Source organism: Festucalex cinctus, chromosome 20 (assembly GCF_051991245.1).
Source record: "Festucalex cinctus isolate MCC-2025b chromosome 20, RoL_Fcin_1.0, whole genome shotgun sequence".
Classification (NCBI taxonomy): domain Eukaryota; kingdom Metazoa; phylum Chordata; class Actinopteri; order Syngnathiformes; family Syngnathidae; genus Festucalex; species Festucalex cinctus.
This window is the reverse complement of record NC_135430.1, coordinates 3979062-4000353: the sequence shown is the minus strand read 5'-3', so window position 1 is coordinate 4000353 and position 21292 is coordinate 3979062. Positions and strand designations below refer to the sequence as shown.

The 21292-nt window shown below is 44.0% G+C and overlaps 1 protein-coding gene across 1 annotated transcript; it reads right to left on the bottom strand.

Moving 5' to 3' along the window:
- Nucleotides 1–17298: 17298 nt before the first annotated feature.
- On the bottom strand, nt 17299–19542 carry LOC144009796 (uncharacterized). Its single transcript, XM_077509678.1, has 6 exons — nt 18880–19542; nt 18703–18749; nt 18556–18606; nt 18445–18478; nt 18146–18369; nt 17299–17451 (listed from the first exon to the last, which is right to left on the bottom strand). Exons 1-6 carry the CDS (start codon nt 19004–19006, stop codon nt 17299–17301), a joined length of 636 nt encoding a protein of 211 aa, XP_077365804.1. The 5' UTR covers nt 19007–19542.
- Nucleotides 19543–21292: the final 1750 nt, after the last annotated feature.

Genomic DNA, 21292 nt, shown 5'->3' with positions numbered 1-21292 from the left:
TAATTTATTCACTAAGAAATATAAATAGACAAGTGTATGAAATACTTAATCTATCATTGTTGGCATGTCACATCACATTTGAGCAATAACATATCTGAAATTAATCATTTAAAAAAATATGCATGCATCTGTGTGCACATAAGTATGCCTTCCAATTTTCACAAATGAAGGTGATTCATGCAATAGGGAATGCTTCATTAATAAAATGTGTAAAAAGTACTGTTGAGCAATTTAGTGGAAACTACACTAGGAATTTGTAAAATATTCATGTTCATGACAGGTCTGACCTGTGCAAAGTTCCAAAAAACTTTCCATAACTTTGCATCTTAAACATCTTAAGATGAAACACACCAAGTTAGAAGACGGTAGGATGAATTTTGTAGGAGGAGTTAAAATATGACCCCTGAAAAAGGCCACAAAAAAAGGCTACAAATCCCATCATAAATCAAAATGGCGGACTTCCTGTTTGGTTTAGCACATGGTTCCAAGAGACTTTTTTGTACATCGTGGGCTCTTATGTATGCCTGTAAATTATCATAGCGCTAGGTGAAATGTACAACCGGGAATGCTTCGTTAACGAGGAGTTTTCTAGCTCAAAATGTGATGCCCGGCCCCTGGGGGACTTCCTGTTGGGTTTAGCACATGGCACCAAGAGACTTTTTTGTACATTGTGGGCTGTTACATATGTCTACAAATTTTTGTAGCTCTAGCTACTTCGTACAACTGGGAATGCTTCATTAAGAGGGATTTTTTTCCTTTGCAAAAAGTGCATGCCACGACAACAGCGTGCGACGAAATAAAGAGCTTTCAATAACTTTTCATCCTCAACATCTTAAGATGAGTCACACCAAGTTTGAATATGATCGGATAAACTCTGTAGGAGGAGTTTGTTAAAATATGACCCCTATGAAATGGTCCAAAAAATGGCAACACATTCCAAAGTAAATCAAAAAGGCGGACGTCCTGTTAGGTTTAGCATATGGTTCAAAAAGAGTTTTTTGTACCTCGAGGGCTGTTATATACCTCTACAAATTTTGGTAACTCTAGGTGAAACGTACAGCCGGGTATGCTTTGTTAAAGAGGAGTTTTTTAGCTCAAAATGTGATGCCCGGCCCCTGGGGGACTTCCTGTTGGGTTTAGCACAGGGCACCAAGAGACTTTTTTGTACATCTTGGGCTGTTACATATGTCTACAAATTTCCGTAGCTCTCGCTGCTTCGTACAAATGGGAATGCTTCTTTAAGGATATTTTTTTTCCTTTGCAAACAGTGCATGCCATGACAACAGCGTGCGACGAAATACAAAGCTTTCAATAACTTTTCATCTTCAACATCTTAAGATGAATCACACCAAGTTTGAAGATGATCGGATAAACACTGTAGGAGGAGTTCGTTAAAATAAGACCCCAATGAAATGGCCAAAAAAATGGCAACACGTTCCAAAATAAATCAAAATGGCGGACTTCGTGTGAGGTTTAGCACATGGTTCAAAAAGAGTTTTTTGTAGGTCATAGCCTGTTACATATGTGTACCAATTTTCGTAGCTCTAGATTAAACGTACAACCGGCAATGCTTCATGAAGTAAGAATTTTTAAACTCTAAATTTGATACATCGCCGCCGTCATATAGTATATCAAAAACTTTAGATTTTTTACAATGATGTTGTCCCAGGTGTTGAGATGGTCCATCCCAAGTTTGAAGTTAATCGGGTTAACCGTGTAGGAGAAGCGGGAAAAAGTATGACCCCTGTAAATGTGCAAAACTGGGCCAAAATTGGACATTCAGATGATCATACCTCACTTTCTGTCTATTTTAGGGTACACACATCAAAGAGGTTTTTGTTCATCTGGATGTGCTACGGGTGCCACACAATTTTCGTCGCCATAGGACAATCGTAGCGGGACAGGGATCCGTTTAACCTATGTAGGTGGCGCTATGGAGCCATTTTTCTGTTATCATGTATGGCGACTTTAAAATATCAAATTTTTCGCCAGGCCTGATGTGCGTGTAAAGTTTGGTGAGTTTTCGTTCACGTTTAGCGTCTCAAAAATGCGATTGTTTGCGGAGAAGAATAATAATAAGAATAATAATAATAAGAAGAATTCCTACAAAAACAATAGGGCCTCGCAGCGGCACCGCCGCCGCCGCTGCTCGGGCCCTAATAAGAAGAAGAATTCCTACAAAAACAATAGGGCCTCGCAGCGGCACCGCCGCCGCCGCTGCTCGGGCCCTAATAAGAATTCCTTCAGGAACAATAGGGACCTCGCAGCGGTCGCTGCTCGGGCCCTAATAAGAATTCCTTCAGGAACAATAGGGACCTCGCAGCGGTCGCTGCTCGGGCCCTAATAAGAATTCCTTCAGGAACAATAGGGACCTCGCAGCGGTCGCTGCTCGGGCCCTAATAAGAAGAAGAATTCCTACAAAAACAATAGGGCCTCGCAGCGGCACCGCCGCCGCCGCTGCTCGGGCCCTAATAATAAGAATTCCTTCAGGAACAATAGGGACCTCGCAGCGGTCGCTGCTCGGGCCCTAACTAGAGCTGCGAGCAGCTATAAAGGGCCCTCACAACCTGGGCCACATTGAGGTACTTGCACGTCGGGGTACTGGCATGTTGGGGTACTGTCAAATAGGACAAGGACCATCTAAAATGTTTTTGACAAACCTTGTGTGTACAAAGTTTTATCAAAAGGCCAAAGATGGTGAGCAATTCCCAAAATAAATTCAAAATGGCGGACTTCCTTTTAGGTTTAGCATACGGCTACAGAATACTTTTTGTAGGTCTTAGGCTAATAGGTATGCCTCCCAGTTTTCACAAATCTAGGTTAAGTCATTAGTTATATAGCGCTTGAATCATACAATCGGAAATGCTCCGTAAAAATGTCTAGAGGGCGCGATTTATTGCAAATTGCACAAGAAATCTCTAAAAATTCATGTTCATTACAAGTCTGATGTGTGTGCAAAGTTTCATGAGTTTTCACACGTATAGACAAAAAAAAATAAGCAGCACTTTACTTGGCAAACAATGCGTCGCCATGGCAACAGCGTGCGACAAACTAAAAAACTTTCGATAACTTTGCATCTTAAACATCTTAAGATGAAAGACACCAAGTTTGAAGACGGCCGGATGAATTTTGTAGGAGTTCATTAAAATATTACCCCTAAAAAAGGCCACAAAAAATGGCTACAAATCCCAACGTAAATCAAAATGGCGGACTTCCTATTTGGTTTAGCACATGGCACTCAAAGACTTTTTTTGTACATTGTGGGCTGTTACATATGTCTCCAAATTTTCGTAGCTCTAGCTGCTTCGTACAAGTGGGAATGCTTCATTAAGAAGGTTTTTTTTCCTTTGCAAACAGTGCATGCCACAACAACAGCGTGCGACGAAATAAAAAGCTTTCAATAACTTTTCATCTTCAACATCTGAAGATGAATCACACCAAGTTTGAAGATGATCGGATAAACTCTGAAGGAGGGGTTCGTTAAAATAAGACCCCTATGAAATGGCCAAAAAAATGGCAATGCGTTCCAAATTAAATCAAAATGGCGGACTTCCTGTTAGGTTTAGCATATGGTTCAAAAAGAGTTTTTTGTACCTTGAGGGCTGTTACATACCTCTTCAAATTTTGGTAACTCTCTGTAAAACGTACAGCCGGGCATGCTTTGTTAAAGAGGAGTTTTTTAGCTCAAAATGTAATGCCCGGGCCCTGGGGGACTTCCTGTTGGGTTTAGCACAGGGCACCAAGAGACTTTTTTGTCCATCTTGGGCTGTTACATATGTCTACAAATTTTCGTAGCTCTTGCTGCTTCGTACAACTGGGAATGCTTCATTAAGAAGGATTTTCTTCCTTTGCAAAAAGTGCATTCTACGACAACTGCGTGCGACGGAATAAAAAGCTTTCAATAACTTTTCATCGTCAACATCTTAAGATGAATAACACCAAGTTTGAAGATGATCGGATAAACTCTGTAGGAGGAGTTTGTTAAAATATGACCCCTATGAATTGGCCAAAAAAAATGGCAACACATTCCAAAGTAAATCAAAATGGCGGACGTCCTGTTAGGTTTAGCATATGGTTCAAAAAGAGTTTTTTGTACCTCGAGGGCTGTTATATGCCTCTACAAATTTTGGTAACTCTAGGTGAAACGTACAGCCGGGTATGCTTTGTTAAAGAGGAGTTTTTTAGCTCAAAATGTGATGCCCGGCCCCTGGGGGACTTCCTGTTGGGTTTAGCACAGGGCACCAAGAGACTTTTTTGTACATCTTGGGCTGTTACATATGTCTACAAATTTTCTTAGCTCTAGCTGCTTCGTACAAATGGGAATGCTTCTTTAAGGATATTTTTTTTCCTTTAAAAACAATGCATGCCATGACAACAGCGTGCGACGAAATACAAAGCTTTCAATAACTTTTCATCTTCAACATCTTAAGATGAATCACACCAAGTTTGAAGATGATCGGATAAACACTGTAGGAGGAGTTCGTTAAAATAAGACCCCAATGAAATGGCCAAAAAAATGGCAACACGTTCCAAAATAAATCAAAATGGTGGACTTCCTGTTAGGTTTAGCATATGGTTCAAAAAGAGTTTTTTGTAGGTCATAGCCTGTTACATATGTGTACCAATTTCCGTAGCTCTAGATTAAACGTACAACCGGCAATGCTTCGTGAAGTAAGAATTTTTCAACTCTAAATTTGATGCGCCGCCGCCGTCATATAGTATATCAAAAACTTTTCATTTTTCACAATGATGTTGTCCCAGGTGTTGAGATGGTACATCCCAAGTTTGAAGTCAATCGGGTTAACCGTGTAGGAGAAGCGGGCAAAAGTATGACCCCTGTAAATGTGCAAAAATTTTTGTTCATTGGGATGTGCTACAGGTGCCACACAATTTTCATAGCCGTCGGACAATCGTAGCGGGCCAGGGATACGTTTAACCTATGTAGGGGGCGCGAAGGAGCCATTTTTCTGTTATCATGTATGGCGACTTTAAAATATCAAATTTTTCGCCAGGCCTGATGTGCGTGTAAAGTTTGGTGAGTTTTCGGTCACGTTTAGTGTCTCAAAAATGCGATTGTTTGCGGAGAAGAATAATAATAAGAATAATAATAAGAAGAATTCCTACAAAAACAATAGGGCCTTGCAGCGGCACCGCCGCCGCCACTGCTCGGGCCCTAATAAGAAGAAGAATTCCTACAAAAACAATAGGGCCTCGCAGCGGCACCGCCGCCGCCGCTGCTCAGGCCCTAATAATAAGAAGAATTCCTACAAAAACAATAGGGCCTCACAGCGGCACCGACGGCGCCGCTGCTCGGGCCCTAATAAGAATAAGAATAATAAGAAGAATTCCTACAAAAACAATAGGGCCTCGCAGCGGCACCGCCGCCGGTGCCGCCGCTGCTCAGGCCCTAATAATAATAAGAATTCCTTCAGGAACAATAGGGACCTCGCAGCGGTCGCTGCTCGGGCCCTAATAATAATAAGAATTCCTTCAGGAACAATAGGGACCTCGTAGCGGTCGCTGCTCGGGCCCTAATAAGAATTCCTTGAAAAACAATAGGGCCTCGCAGCGGCACCGCCGCCGCCGCTGCTCGGGCCCTAATTATCAGTTATTGCATACTTTTACTTACTTGTCAGCCGAGGTATGCTGCTCCGACGAGTTCGACAGCGTGATGATGTAATTGCCTACTGCGCATGCGTAGCGCGTGCGCAGATGTGTGAGGTATGCTACTTCGACGGGTATGCTGGTTTGTCGGAACACCGGGCTACCAGGAGTGAGAATGCAACAATTGAGTTGAATCGCTGGGCTCCAAGGAGTACCAATCCCCCATTGAGTTGAATGGCCGGGCTACCGGGAGTGCCAATCCCCCCCATTGAGTTGAATGGCCGGGCTACCAGGGGTCCAAATCCCCCCATTGGTTTGAATGGTCGGGCTACCAGGAGTGCCAATCGCCCCAATTGAGTTGAATGGCCGGGCTCCCAGGGGTCCGAATCCCCCATTAGTTTGAATGGTCGGGCTACCAGGAGTGCCAATCCGCCAATTGAGTTGAATTGCCGGGCTACCAGGGGTCCGAATCCCCCCATTGGTTTGACTGGCCGGGCGACCAGGAGTGCCAATCCCCCCATTGAGTTGAATGGCCGGGCTACAAGGGGTCCGAATCCCCCCCCATTGATTTGAATGGACGGGCTACCAGGAGTGAGAATTTCCCCATTGAGTTGAATGGCCGGGCTACCAGGAGTACCAATCCCCCATTGAGTTGAATGGCCGGGCTACCAGGAGTGCCAATCCCCCCATTGAGTTGAATGGCCGGGTTACCAGGGGTCCGAATCCCCCCATTGGTTTGAATGGCCGGGCTACAAGGAGTGAGAATCCCGCATTGAGTTGAATGGCCGTGCTACCAGGAGTGAGAATCCCCCATTGAGTTGAATGGCCGGGTTACCAGGAATGAGAATCCCCCATTGAGTTGAATGGCCGGATTCCCAGGAGTGAGAATCCCTCATTGAGTTGAATGGCCGGGCAACCAGGGGTCCGAATCCTCCAATAGGTTTGAATGGCCGGGCTACCAGGAGTGCCAATCCCCCCCATTGAGTTGAATGGCCGGGCTACCAGGGGTCCGAATCCCCCCATTGGTTTGAATGGCCGGGATACCAGGAGTGCGAATTCCCCCATTGAGTTGAATGGCCGGGCTACCAGGAGTCCGAATCCCCCCCATTGATTTGAATGGCTGGGCTACCAGGAGTGAGAATTTCCCCATTGAGTTGAATGGCCGGGCTACCAGGAGTACCAATCCCCCATTGAGTTGAATGGCCGAGCTACCAGGAGTGCCAATCCCCCCATTGAGTTTAATGGCCGGGTTACCAGGGCTCCGAATCCCCCCATTGGTTTGAATGGCCGGGCTACCAGGAGTGAGAATCCTCCATTGAGTTGAATGGCCGGGTTACCAGGAATGAGAATCCCACATTGAGTTGAATGGCCGGATTACCAGGAGTGAGAATCCCTCATTGAGTTGAATGGCCGGGCAACCAGGGGTCCGAATCCTCCAATAGGTTTGAATGGCCGGGCTACCAGGAGTGCCAATCCCCCCCATTGTGTTGAATGGCCGGGCTCCCAGGGGTCCGAATCCCCCCATTGGTTTGAATGGCCGGGTTACCAGGAGTGCGAATTCCCCCATTGAGTTGAATGGCCGGGCTACCAGGAGTACCAATCCCCCATTGAGTTGAATGGCCGGGCTACCAGGAATGCCAATCCCCCCCATTAAGTTGAATGGCCGGGCTACCAGGGATCCGAATCCCCCCATTGGTTTGAATGGTCGGGCTACCAGGAGTGCCAATCGCCCCAATTGAGTTGAATGGCCGGGCTCCCAGGGGTCCGAATCCCCCATTAGTTTGAATGGCCAGGCTACCAGGACTACGAATCCCCCCATTGAGTAGAATGGCCGGGCTACCAGGGCTCCGAATCCCCCCATTGGTTTGAATGGCCGGGCTACCAGGAGTGCCAACCCCCCTATTGAGTTGAATGGCCGGGCTACCAGGGGTCCGAATCCCCCCATTGGTTTGAATGGCCGGGCTACCAGGAGTGAGAATCCCCCCCTTGTTTGACCCCGGAGGTGTGGCGTCTGAAATGGGACCCTTCTGAAATCATTCCTTGTACCTGATGCGGTTTGGGTGCAAAAGTGCTAGAAAGGGGACCCGGGTACCCTATCTGTAGCGCCCTCCGACGGTGGCCCGTGGTATTGCACCTCTGGTAACCCAGCCAAGTGAAAACTATAGGGACCATTCAACTCAATGGGAGATTGATACTCCTGGTAACCTGGCCATTCAACTCAATGGGGTTTTGAAATATTTCGGGTTGGCGTGGGACTGTGAAATATTTCGGGCAGGCATCAGACTTGGAAAAAAAATCTGACAACCAGTCCCGAGGAGGCCGCCCCGAACCTCCTCTTTGTCAGACATAATTGTGGCGAGCCTCCCTTGTTCGAGCCTGGAGGTGCCTCGTCTGAAATGGGACCCTTCTGAAATCGTACCTTGTACCTGATGCGGTTTGGGTGCAAAAGTGCCAGAAAGGGGACCCGGGTACCCTATCTGCAGCGCCCTCCGACGGTGGCCCACGGTATTGCACCTCTGGTAACCCAGCCCAGTGAAAAGTATGGGCCCCCTTCAACTCAATGGGAGATTGATACTCCTGGTAGCCTGGCCATTCAACTCAATGGGGTTTTGAAATATTTCTGGCAGGCGTGGGACTTTGAATTATTACGGGCAGGCGTCAGACTTGGAAAAAAAAATCTGACAACCAGTCCCGAGGAGGCCGCCCCCAACCTCCTCTTTGTCAGACATAAGTGTAGCGAGCCTCCCTTGTTCGAGCCTGGAGGTGCCTCGTCTGAAATGGGACCCTTCTGAAATCGTACCATGTGCCTTATGCGGTTTGGGTGCAAAAGTGCCAAAAAGGGGACCTGGGTACCCTATCTGCAGCGCCCTCCGACGGTGGCCCGCGGTATTGCACCTCTGGTAGCCCAGCAAATATGGGGCCCATTCAACTCAATGGTTGATTGATACTCCTGGTGGCCCGGCCATTCAACTCAATGTGGGGGGGATTGGCACTCCTGGTAGCCCGGCCATTCAAACCAATGGGAGGATTCGGACCCCTGGTAGCCCTGCCATTCAAATCAATGGGGCTTTGAAATACTGTGGGCAGGCGTCAGACTTGGAAAAAAAAATCTGACAACCAGTCCCGAGGAGGCCGCCCCGAACCTACTCTTTGTTAGACATAAGTGTGGCGAGCCTCCCTTTTTTCGACCATGGTGGTGCCTCGTCTGAAATGGGACCCTTCTGAAATCGTACCCCGTACCTTCTGCGGTTTGGGTGCAAAAGTGCCAGAAAGGGGACCCGGGTACCCTATCTGCAGCATCCACCGATGGTGGCCCGCGGTACTGCACCCCTGGTAACTCAGCCCATTGAAATGTATGGGGCCCATTCAACTCAATGGGAGATTTATACTCCTGGTTTCCCGGCCATTAATCTCAAAGGGGGTGGCATTGGCACTCCTGGTATCCCAGCCATTCAACCAATGGGAGGATTCGGACCCCTGGTAGCCCTGCCATTCAACTCAATGGGGCTTTGAAATATTTCAGGGAGGCGTCAGACTTGGAAAAAAATCTGACAACCATTCCCGAGGAGGCCGCCCCGAACCTCCTCTTTGTTAGACATAAGTGTGGCGAGCCTCCCTTGTTTGACCCTGGAGGTGCGTGCCCTGAAATGGGACCCTTCTGAAATCGTACCCCGTACCTTATGCAGTTTGGATGCAAAAGTGCCAGAAAGGGGACCCAGGTATCCTATCTGCAGCGCCCCCCGACGGTGGCCCACGGTACTGCACCCCTGGTAACCCAGCCCATTGAAATATATCGGGCCTGTTCAACTCAATGGGGTTTTGAAATATTTCGGGTAGGCGTGGGACTTTGAAATATTTCGGGCAGGCGTCAGACTTGGAAAAATATCTGACAACCAGGCCAGGCAGGGGAGGGGGCCGTCTGCCCGAGGAGGCCGCCCCGAACCTTTTCTTTGTCAGACATAAGTGTGGCGAGCCTCCCTTGTTTGACCCTGGAGGTGCGTCGTTTGAAATGGGACCCTTCTGATATTGTACCCCGTACCTTATGTGGTTTGGGTGCAAAAGTGCCAGAAAGGGGACCCGGGTACCCTATCCGCAGCGCCCCCCGACGGTGGCCCACGGTACTTCACCCCTGGTAACCCAGCCCATTGAAATGTATGGGGCACATTCAACTCAATGGGAGGTTGATACTCCTGGTGGTCCGGCCATTCAAACCAATAGGAGGATTTGGACCCCTGGTAGACCGGCCATTCAACTCAATGGGGCTTTGAAATATTTCGGGCAGGCGTTAGACTTGAAAAAAAAAAAGCAAAAATTAGTCTCTCTACTCTTCAGGAAAGTAAATCTAAAAGAAGTTTAGAGGCACCAAACTTTATGTACTACTATATAGCTAATCAACTACAATATCTTGTGCTATGGACACAACCCAACAGAGATACTAACTGTTGGTTGGAATTGGAGCAGAAGGATTGTAATAACCTTAGACTGTTAGATTTACTCTTTATTACAAAATCGATAAAACGACATAATTGTTTTAAAAATCCAATTATAGCCGCCACCCTGACTGCCTGGTGGAAGGCATTAGAAATTACAAACTCCCAATTGGCGCCCTGTGGGCTTTTTCCCATTTGGCATAACCCCGACTTTCAACTCAATAATCAGTTGTTCCATTTAAGCTTATGGGAGCAGAAAGGAATTACACGCCTTCATCATCTTTTCTCAGATAAGTTTATATCGTATACAAACTTGGTCCAAAAATATGAAATAAAAAACGGAAATTTCTTACATTATCTGCAAGTTAAAAATATGGTCAATAAACAAATCCCAACACTTCAGGATACGCTCCAACTGCCTGTCTTAGCTGAAGATATTATAAAGCTTTCTCCAATAACAACAACAAAAATATCAAAAATATATAAATTATTTTTATACACAGATAAAACGTATTTACAGACTTTAAAATGGGAAAAAGACTTGTCTATAGTTCCGGAACCAGACTTTTGGACCCAAATCTGTGAAAATGTATTTAAAATGACAAAACATACAAATTTGCAACTTATCCAAGATAAGATACTTAATAGAACATATATTACACAATATATGATGAAAAAAATGGGAGTCTCTGACTCCGACATTTGTCTCCAGTGCTCACAAAATACTGCCGATACTTATCTTCATGCTCTATGGTCATGTACTCCAGTGCTGTATTTCTGGACTAAAGTCTTGGAAAAGCTCTCTGATATATTAAACTGTAGGCTTCCTTTATCTCCAAGATTGTGTTTACTAGGTGACTTAACAATAACTGAGCTACCGTGTAAACAATCTCAATCTATACTTATAGCCCTTACTATTGCTCAAAAAAATAATCCTTGTCAATTGGAAAAATAAACAATCTCTAAATATCGACTACTGGTTAAACCCACTAATAAATTATATCTCAATGGAAAAAATCTCTGCCTTAAATAAAAATCAAGTATCAAGATTTAAACAAATATGGTCTAGGTACATAGAATATTTTAATCTTAATTTGCCAATTAAATTCTGCCTAGATTCTGCCTGTTAACGAGAGCCACCACATCGTTAAAACTTCTGTATTTGCTGCTTCTGTATTTGGTACTTTGTAACTGATTGTTTGTCAACCACACTGTCCTTGGTATGCATTCGCAAATGATAGGTGGATGCTAATACGTGAATGATTAAATTAATACAAATGTGCAGTGCCAAAAGGCCCCTCTCTGGGTTTGTTAGGTAATGAGATCATTTCGCCCCTGCTTGGGGGGAAAGGTGTTAAGTACTACTTAATAATTACTAGTAATACTACTACTGTTTCTACTACTACTACTACTAATAATAATAATAATAATAATAATACTATTACTAGTAATTAATAGTTAATTACTATGTAATTTTCACATAATTTATCTTTCTATTTCCTTCATTAGCATTCAGCTATTAGCATTCAGCTTAGCATTCAGCTATTAGCATTCAGCTTTCAGCATTCCCATGCAATTTCTCCAGAAATCGCTTAGTCTAGTTAGGGCCCGAGCAGCGACCGCTGCGAGATCCCTATTGTTTTTCGTTCGAATTATTATTATTATTAGGGCCCGAGCAGCGACCGCTGCGAGGTCCCTATTGTTTTTGTAAAAATTATTATTAGGGCCCGAGCAGCTACCGCTGCGAGGTCCCTATTGGGTTGGGTTGATTTTGGGTACCTAAACATTCACGAAAACTCACCAAACTTTGCACACTCCTCAGGCCCGGCGAAAAATTTGATATTATGAAGTCGTCATAACAATGCGACTCGATAGCGCCCCCTAGCGTAGAAAAATAAAAACCAAGCCCGGCACGTTTGAGCTAGAGCAACGAAAATTGGCAGGCACGTGTAGCACCCCGAGACGCACAAAAAAGTCTATTGGGACAATGGAGCTAAAATGTACAGGAAGTGAGCTATGAATTTTTTAATGTCCAATTTTGGCCTATTTTGGCACATTCACTGTGGTCATGCTTTTTCCCCCTTTGCAAACATTTTTCATCCAATTGACTTCAAACTTCGCATTTATCATCTCAAGACCTGAGAGAACAACTGGGCAAAAAATCTTGCCTTTTCGAAATACTATATGACGGGGGCGGGGCATCAAATATTACCTTTAAAATTTCATTTGTCCAGAAAGAGCAAATGCTTAATAACTCCCATGTTCAAGCTCCAAAAAATCTCAAACTTCTCAGGCAACTTAATAGTCACGGCCTGAAAACATCTATATGATCAAATTCAGTTATCCATGTAGCGCCACCTAGTGGTAACAATAATTGTCATACTTTACGTTTTTAGCTACTGCGCTGAGCTCGTTGAAGGGATCCAGTTGAAAATTGGTCAGAAAAGCCTTAAGATGTTGATCATGCCCCACACCGAATATTGTAACTTTTCGCCAAAGGGCGTGGCCGCTACGGTGACGCAAAGTCTGAAGATTTTTCGTGAAAATAAAAGCAGCATTAACTTGACCGAGATGATCCCATCTTCTCAAAATTTCACACATTTGATGAGAGTCCAGCCCTAAAGACATCTACAAACTTATATTTCATCTAACTGATAGCGCCACCTAGTGGCAATTTTTTTTCTTACGAATTTTCTTCTACGTTTTTCTCCAAACACGTTAACTGGACCGACCTCATATTTGCTCAGATGAGGGTTTCGGCCTTTATGATGTCACAACACGAAGTTTGTGAGTTTTCGCGAATCGCTGTGGGCGTGGCTAAGCGCTGTTCGCCAAGAAAACAACGCCAGTTTTGAGGGTCTAAACATGCACAGAAACTCATGAAACTTGGCACACACATCTGGCCTGGTAAAATGAGCAATATTTTATTGTTGATTGTGCTATTTTTACAAAAATGACTCAATAGCGCCCCCTAGAAATTTTTAACGAAGCAGCCCCGGTTGTACGTTTAAGCAAGAACGACGAATATTTTTAAGTGTATGAGGGAGCCCAAGACCTACAAAAAAGTCTCTTGGACCCATATGCTAAAATGAACAGGAAGTGAGCTACGAATTTTTGAATGTCCCATTTTTGACGATTTTGCACATTTACAGGGGGCAGACTTTTGCCCACTTCTCCTACACGTTTCATCCGACTGAGTTAAGACTTGACCTGGACCATGTCAAGACCTGAGCCAACGACAGGGGGAAAAATCTTGACTTTTCGAAATACTATATGATGAAGGCGGGGCATCAAAATTTGTGTTTCGCACTGAAAAAGGATATGCTTAATAACTTCCCGGTACATGCTCCAAAAAATCCCAAACTTGACATGTATGTTTATAGTCAAGGCCTGAAGCTATCTCTATGACAACATTCAGTTATATATGCAGCGCCACCTAGCCCTTGAGGCATGAAAAAAAATACCCCACTTACGGTATTTTTACAAAAATTGTAAACACGTTTCGCACTGAAAAATGATATTCTTGATAACTCCCCGGTACATGCTCCAAAAAATCCCAAACTTGACATGTATGTTTATCATCAAGTCCTGAAGGTATCTCTATGACAACATTCAGTTATATATGCAGCAACACCAAGCCCTTGAGGCAGAAAAAAAAAATACCCCACTTACGGTATTTTTACAAAAATTGTAAACTCATTCTCAGCATGATAACTAAGTCATTTATGAATATTCTTTTACTTTCCACCACTCAAAACGTTCACTAGCATCAGACCTATCCAAACATACATATTTTTTATTTAGTTTTATTTATTTTTGATAGCCTCTATTGACGTTAAAAGCAGTATCGTGAATGAAGGATATGCTGAATAACTCCCCGGTACATGCTTCAAAAAATCCCAAACTTGACATGTATATTTATAGTCAAGGCCTGAAGGTATCTCTATGACGAAATTCAGTTATAAATACAGCGCCACCTAGTCAAACAAAAACAATCCCACTTACGGTATTTTGAACAAAATTTGTGAACTCGTAAGTGTTATAACTAAGTCATTTATGAATATTCTTTTACTTTCCACTACTCAAGATGTTCACTGGTATCAGACCGATCCAAACATCTGTACTTTTTTTATTCAGTTTCATTTTTTTTTATCGCCTCTATGGACAATAAAAGCAACATTGTGCAATGAGTACAAGCGATGATGGGTATATATACTTTTGCACAAAAAAAAAACAGTCAGGTCAACTCATTCCCTCAAAATAAAAAAGGAAGCTGATTTTTGCAGATCTTGACAATCACCAAAACACATTGAGCTTGTCACACACATCACACCTGGCAAAAAAAATTCACATGTAAAGGTTTATCATGCCATGTTCAAAGAAATTTTGCTCCTAATGTGCCAGTACCCCAATGTGCGAGTACCCCAACGTGCAAGTACCCCAACGTGGCCCGGGCTGCGAGGGCCCTTTATAGCTGCTCGCAGCTCTAGTTTTGTTTGTTATTGTTTTATCGCCATTTTGTAGTTGTCTGAACTTGTCGGACATGACGCCCCTTTTGAAAGTACAGTCAAGTGTTCATTTCATATCTTTCTGTCGGTTTGCCAGGCAGGCCTCAAATCACTCCACTTTGACTTGTTGGATTTATTTGGAGCACATTACACACGTTGTGCAACAAAAGGATCAGCAGAGCGAGCGTCTCTTGTCCGCCGTTGTCCTTTTTGCTCCTGCACAACCAACCAGGGGGATTTTGGCAGATTAGCAGAAAAGTACAAGGCATTTTCCTGTGAATTAATTGCGGGGTCATCTCGCCACACCTGCGCAGGTCTTGTAACATGGAAGATATCCAGATGAGACCAAGTGTTGAGTTGAAGAGATTTGCAGAAGCCGTTTACTTTCAGGACAGGAATTGAATTTGTACTTTCTACTCTTCCCGGAGACTTGTACTTGTTGTACTTATAGGGATCGTTCGGCTTTTTTAACATGAATCTCAATTTGATCCTCACTTCTCGTGTGTGCGATCAGCACTGACTTACCCCTGACAGCGTTCGGTGACACCAGTTCTGGTTCGGCGTTGGACGAGAGGAAAATAGTCCAGCAAGCTGGCTGGGGTCTCGGAAATAAAGCGTTTTTCTTCTAAAAACTATTTGTTTTCAAAAGCGTGATACATTTCCATCACAATACTCTTTTCTGAATAAAGTCAGACGCCATTACCGCCAGCCACTACTTTTCTGTTCGTTCGTATCACTGCGCGGCGCCCTGTAGAACGCTAACCGACGCACTGCAGCCAGCTAGCTGATCCTTCCGCCTGAAGTTGTTTGCCTTTTCGGCGGAAGTATCAGCTCGCTTTTTTCAAGTACTCAAGTACTCGTGATGCAGACGAGTACAAGCGACCGATGGCAGAAGGGGAAGACGTTAAGTGAGTCCTCCTTGCCTGTAACTGGCGCTAGCTTGCAGCAGTTTTTCACCAAAACTTCACCGGTTTGGAAATACTTCAAAAATGTGAATCTTGAACTAAAAGAGCATTTTTGTGTTTTATTTTGAGCGTTAAGACTATTGAAGAGTGACTGTGCTGTTTTTTGTTTTTGTTTTTTTTGTCAAAATTAAAGGAAATATATTTGTTTAAAAATATCTTTTAGTGATTTTTTTTTTTATTCGTCAAAATGTACTACTGGTATCGGCAGTTGGTATCGGTATCATTGAGTACTGAGGGTCTAAGTATCGGTATCGGTCTGAAAAAAAGTGGAATCGAACATCCCTAGTTATAACATAACTATTTGTCATTGTTGTGTTAGGTTGGGGCGAAACTCCTGTGCATTGACTTACAGCAGGTTGCGTCTTTGCTTGACAGCAAACCCTCAGGCTTGATTTTTTTTTTTTTTTTTTTTTTTTTTAGAGAAATCACATTTTCCAAAGATCATCTTCTTTCAAGAATTTGAACAAAGCTACTTTTATTGCTATATAAGCTAAATGCTTAGCTAGCACAGTTGCCAGCTCGGCCGCAGCTTGCGTGGCACTTCATGCGTGTCGTCGTCGATATTAGCCAAATTCATCCTTAACTGCTTTTATTATTCAAGAGGCTGGTGATGCGGTCCATCCCGCAGCTTTGGTGAATGCTGCTCGTACACAATAGTTGGCCAGACGTGAACTCCATTCGTGCAGAGCGCGTAAATAATCTTCCGCCCTCCTTCCCTCATCATCAGTCACCTCGCAGGCAAGCTACATTGCAAAAAATCGGCAGCCCCCAACCCCCCCGTGCAGTATTTACCAAGTGGCCGTTTTTGTAATAACTACCATTGCTTCAAGCAACCGCTTCATGTCTGATGCTGTATCAAAGCCTTCTGTATGCTCTAGCATAAAACAAACTAACTAACTAACTAACATATAAATACGTTTTGGGGAGTAAAGGACAAACTATTAAAAAAAACATAAATATCGTTTTGGTTTTGAATGAGTTAATCAACCATTACCGCATCTGTAAGCAAAACAATCAAAAAGCCCACAAATGAAATGAGTTCAACCACCCTGGTTGTATAACATAAGAATAGTAATAAATGTAGACAATGATGATGATGTGAGTGTGAGAAGCAGAGCCGTATGTAGGTTACCTGTCAGGGAAATTAAGCCTATTAGCGGCTTATGTGACACGTCACACTTTTTTAGCCCGGAGACATCTCAACCAATTTTTCAGATCAGCCATTAGGAGATTTTCATTGCAAGATTCATCTTGCTTGCACATTTTTTCACACATGTTTTAATATATTTCAGAAGCAGAGACAGTTTGGTTTGTCATCAAACCATTTTTTTTTTAAATGATCTCAATGTATCTCCACCATAAAGTTAAAATGGAAGAACGACAAAGGACCCTTCGTCATGCTTGAGAGTGGAAATGAAATATAATAAGATACATTTTGAAGAAACAGAACATTCAGTCTGTAGGTGGCGCTGCACTGTGTCCTAATCCTGCGGGGAGGTGCGGGAGCAGATGCTGAGCTATTTCAGGCACGGCCAAAAGTGACTGGCTGAGTGATGGACGCTCAAATTAGCGTGACGGGGAGGGGCAATTATCATAATGAGACAGGAAACGCGATATGCAAATACCTCTGTCTTAAATGATTTATCAACGTGTTACAAAAGTGCAGTGATGGAAAGACTTTTTTTTGCAAACAAATGCTGACGTTTACTCGTGTTGTTGTTGTTGTGTATGGGGGGGGGGACAGGCTGCGAGTGCGCTCTTGGACCTGCGCCCGGCCCAATCACACGCCTCTTAAGGGGCCGTCCTGGGAGTCATCTGCCAGGCGATGGAGCAGGAAATGAGCTCGCTGCCCGGAGGATGTGCCTGAACGGGCCCCCGTTTAGCGGGCGGAGGGCCCTCGTGGTGCACGGAGGTGAGAGTTGACAAAGAGATTGATATCACCACCTTTAGAGAACGTTTTTGTTCATCATATAAATAGACCTGTAAAACAATGTACCACCTACTAGTTTAACCTTTAAATACAGGGAGTCCTTGAGTTACGTCGGCGTTCCATTCCTACGCGAGCTAACCCGAATTCCGACTTGAGTCGAACTTCCCCATTAAAGTCAATATTTACATCAAAATAATTTGCATAAAAAAATCGAAAATACATTAACTCTTTGACTGCCAGCCATTTTCGGAAAAGGTAACCCCATGGTGCCAGCTGATTTACAGAATTTTACCGATCTTTCAAGCTCCACAGAAAATGTTGTGTTAGGACTATGGAAACGCGGATACTACCAAATGAAAGATTGAAGTCTCATCTTTCATCTAAAAAAAAAAAAGTTTGTTTCTACCTTATTCGGATCTTCAGTAATCAACAATAGAAAACAGCTTCGTTTCACCCAAATCCTCTATTTTCTTCCAAAATACGGAGAAATCAAGCTTTTTGTGAAACGATGTTGCATGCACTCTAGTGAATTTGGCACTTTTTTTTGCATGAGTGATTCTACAAACACCTAAACTTCTATAAAACACTACTCCAACAATAAAAAAAAGTGTTTTTTGATTGCAAAATAACAGTTTATTTTCATGCAACAGTAGCAATGCGAACAAACAATTTGGAAAACTCTTTGCAAACTATTTACATGTGCGCAACAGTTTTTGTCAGTCTGCTTCTGCATGAACTGATTTGCGTAGAGGTTTGTATGATGAACGATGTGCTGGAGAAGTTCATCCGTGATGAAGAGCTCCAGGATGTAGCTGGCAGGTGGGAATTCAGCTCTGCTGCAGCATCCCTTGGTCCTGGTTTTGCAGCAAAGGGGAAGATGGTTGGCTGCCAGCCGAATTCATCAACTTCAAGCCAGCCAGAATCTTTGGGATCTGCAAATATACATTTCAATATCATATATTATTTTAGAGCACTGTGATGCAATGTGTGTGTGTGTGCATGTTTACCTTTTTTTCTTGGATGTATTGGTTGATGCACATTCTGTAAATTATAGAGGACGTTTACCATCAAATATTTTATTAGTGCTGTGGAGAATCTCTTTTTTTTTTTCTTTTTACCTTTGTTCTGCTCACTGTGAGAAGGGTCACTTTGTGCCCTATGAGGAGGAGCTGAAAGAAACATATACAATTACAATACTATCCGAAAGACTTTACTTTTATTGTTGCGGTGTATTTAAAACGTTTTTTTTTGTGTTTTTTTTTTACCTTGCTTTGTTGTAGAACCAGCGGTCGGACGTTGCTGTGAGCACGATCTATAAAATATACATTCACGTTTGTATAGGTAATAGATGTTTTAGTGTATATCAGCACATTTACACACGCTGCTAGCAGATCGCCCGAAAAGTAATCTTACTAGCAATCTCTTAGCATGTTAGCGCTTACCTTCACGTTCTTTGGAAGACTGTCCAAGACTGTCTTGCATCGGACCCATAGTAGTCATCATCGTCCGATGAAACGTCATCTGTGCAGACGTGCTCGGTTGTGCACCACTTTTCTCCGGTGTTAGCATCGCAAGCCGGTGGGGCCTTTGGACGTTATTAGCATCGCTAGCCGGTGGGGCCTTAGGACGTGGTCGAAACGGCCGCGTCACTGCTTCAACTATGACTTAACCCCGTCATCACTGTGCTCTTGAGCACTGGTCGATGCTTTTGAGCTTTGAAAATAAGGATCAAGCGTGAGCTGATTGCCATCTGTAGCCTTTTTGACTCCCTTAGCCAAGTTAGCCATTCGCTCCCCCTCAACACTCTAGCTCAGCCTCTCTCCTTCTACTGATGTCTCCTACCCGATCTTGTCCAAAAGACTCATCACAGCGGCCAGGAATACTCATTATAGTAACCCGATCGGCTTGATACTTGGAGCACAGCTGCCCAAGGCTTTCCTCCACCCGTTTCCATAAAAAAAACATAGTAGACATCAATTGACGTCTATGGCGGCCTATCCTAGGATTATACTGAACGTTTTTAAACGTTTATGGCGGTCAAAGAGTTAAAATAAAAATAAAAAAATACGATGCTGTCCGACTGAAGCCCAAGTCTTTGCCGATGTTTGTCGGTGTCACCTTTCTGTGAACTTTTTATGATGTCTAGCTTTGTTTCCATGGTAATTGCTTTTCTTTTGGCTGGACCAACAATTGATAAAAGACGTCACATCGCTTTTTTCTTCTTTGGAGGCCATGATGTGGAAAAAAGAGGGTGAAAAAACCAAAGCTATTCCCACAAGGACTAGCTAAGAGCTAAATAGCGGACAACGAGCCAAAATGGCGGACGAGGAGACAAAATGGTGGACCTGAAATGACCGTTGTATTGTCGAAACACCTTGGGTTGAGTGCGCCTTAACTCGAGGACTTCCTGTATACTAAAACACTCCGTCGTACCTTCTCACTCTCTCGCTGTTAAGAAACATTTGTATAATGTGATGTCTCCCAATAAAAGTTTGCATGTGCTAACTTCAAGCTGTTTGTCTCTCCCAGTTGTGCACTCACACCAACAAAATATGATAGTTAGATAGCTTTATGCTAACATGTAATGTGACACAACTTAGATGAGCATACGGAAATGATCAATGATGCTACGGTAATTGAAAATAATGGATTCTCCGTACTTAAATGCACACACACGGCAACACAATGGGGCCTTCTCTGCCTCTTCTTTGTGCTCTGAATCGTGTTGCTGCTCTACCATGAGACCTCAGTGCTGCCAGGCACGCTGTGGCAGAACTTGGTACTACACCGAGGGCGTAACTCTAAATTGGGCCTCGCCTGATTGCTTCAAAATCTGCTGGCCATTCTTTTTTTTTTGGTCGTTGTGTCTTGAGGATGAGGAGGAATGTGCGCATGGGTGTGTATGAATGACTTGTGGCTGTGTAACAGGAGCGTACTGGATGAGGTCAAGGCCCGTTGCACGGCCACCGCTGTTGACAAACATGTGGTCTGATCTAACTTTACTCAGGTTGCTTGGTCTTGCTCACCTTTTTTTTCCTGCGTCTTCTTGTCCTTTAAGTAATATTTCATTTGACTGTAAATGCAAATGTGTACACGTGTATTGGAGGGTTTGTGTTTACTTAAGTGCATGGCGTGTTTGAGTGCATGTTGTGCAAATCACTGCTGCTTTGTTTCTCGTTGTGTTTTTGCTTCTCCTCCCCGCGGCTCCCGACAGCAGTCCGGAAAGGTCAGTTTCACATTTTATTTTCATTTATTTATGTATGTATGTATATATATATATATATATATATATATATATATATATATATATATATATATATATATATATATATATATATATATATATATATATATATCCATCCATCCATCCATCCATCCATCCATCCATCCATCCATCTTCTTCCGCTTATCCGGGGTCGGGTCGCGGGGGCAGCAGCTTCAGGAGGGAAACCCAGACTTCCCTCTCCCCAGCCACTTCAACCAGCTCCTCCGGCGGGATCCCGAGGCGTTCCCAGGCCAACCGAGAGACATAGTCTCTCCAGCGTGTCCTGGGTCGTCCCCGGGGCCTCCCGCCAGTGGGACATGCCCGGAACACCTCACCAGGGAGGCGTCCAGGAGGCATCCGAACCAGATGCCCGAGCCACCTCAGCTGGCTCCTCTCAACGCGGAGGAGCAGCGGCTCGACTCTGAGTCCCTCCCGGATGACCGAGCTTCTCACCCTATCTCTAAGGGAGAGCCCGGACACCCTGCGGAGGAAACTCATTTCGGCCGCTTGTATCCGGGATCTCGTTCTTTCGGTCACGACCCACAGCTCGTGGCCATAGGTGAGGGTTGGAACGTAGATCAACCGGTAAA

What these genes read in the sequence shown, in the direction of transcription:
- LOC144009796 (XM_077509678.1), bottom strand. Translation starts at nt 19,006, where the DNA reads ATGCTAACACCGGAGAAAAGTGGTGCACAACCGAGCACGTCTGCACAG. An exon ending in GTCTTCCAAAGAACGTGAAG is followed by an intron (nt 18,750 to 18,879) that starts GTAAGCGCTAAC and finishes TATATTTTATAG; the next exon opens with ATCGTGCTCACAGCAACGTC. An exon ending in TCACAGTGAGCAGAACAAAG is followed by an intron (nt 18,479 to 18,555) that starts GTAAAAAGAAAA and finishes TATAATTTACAG; the next exon opens with AATGTGCATCAACCAATACA.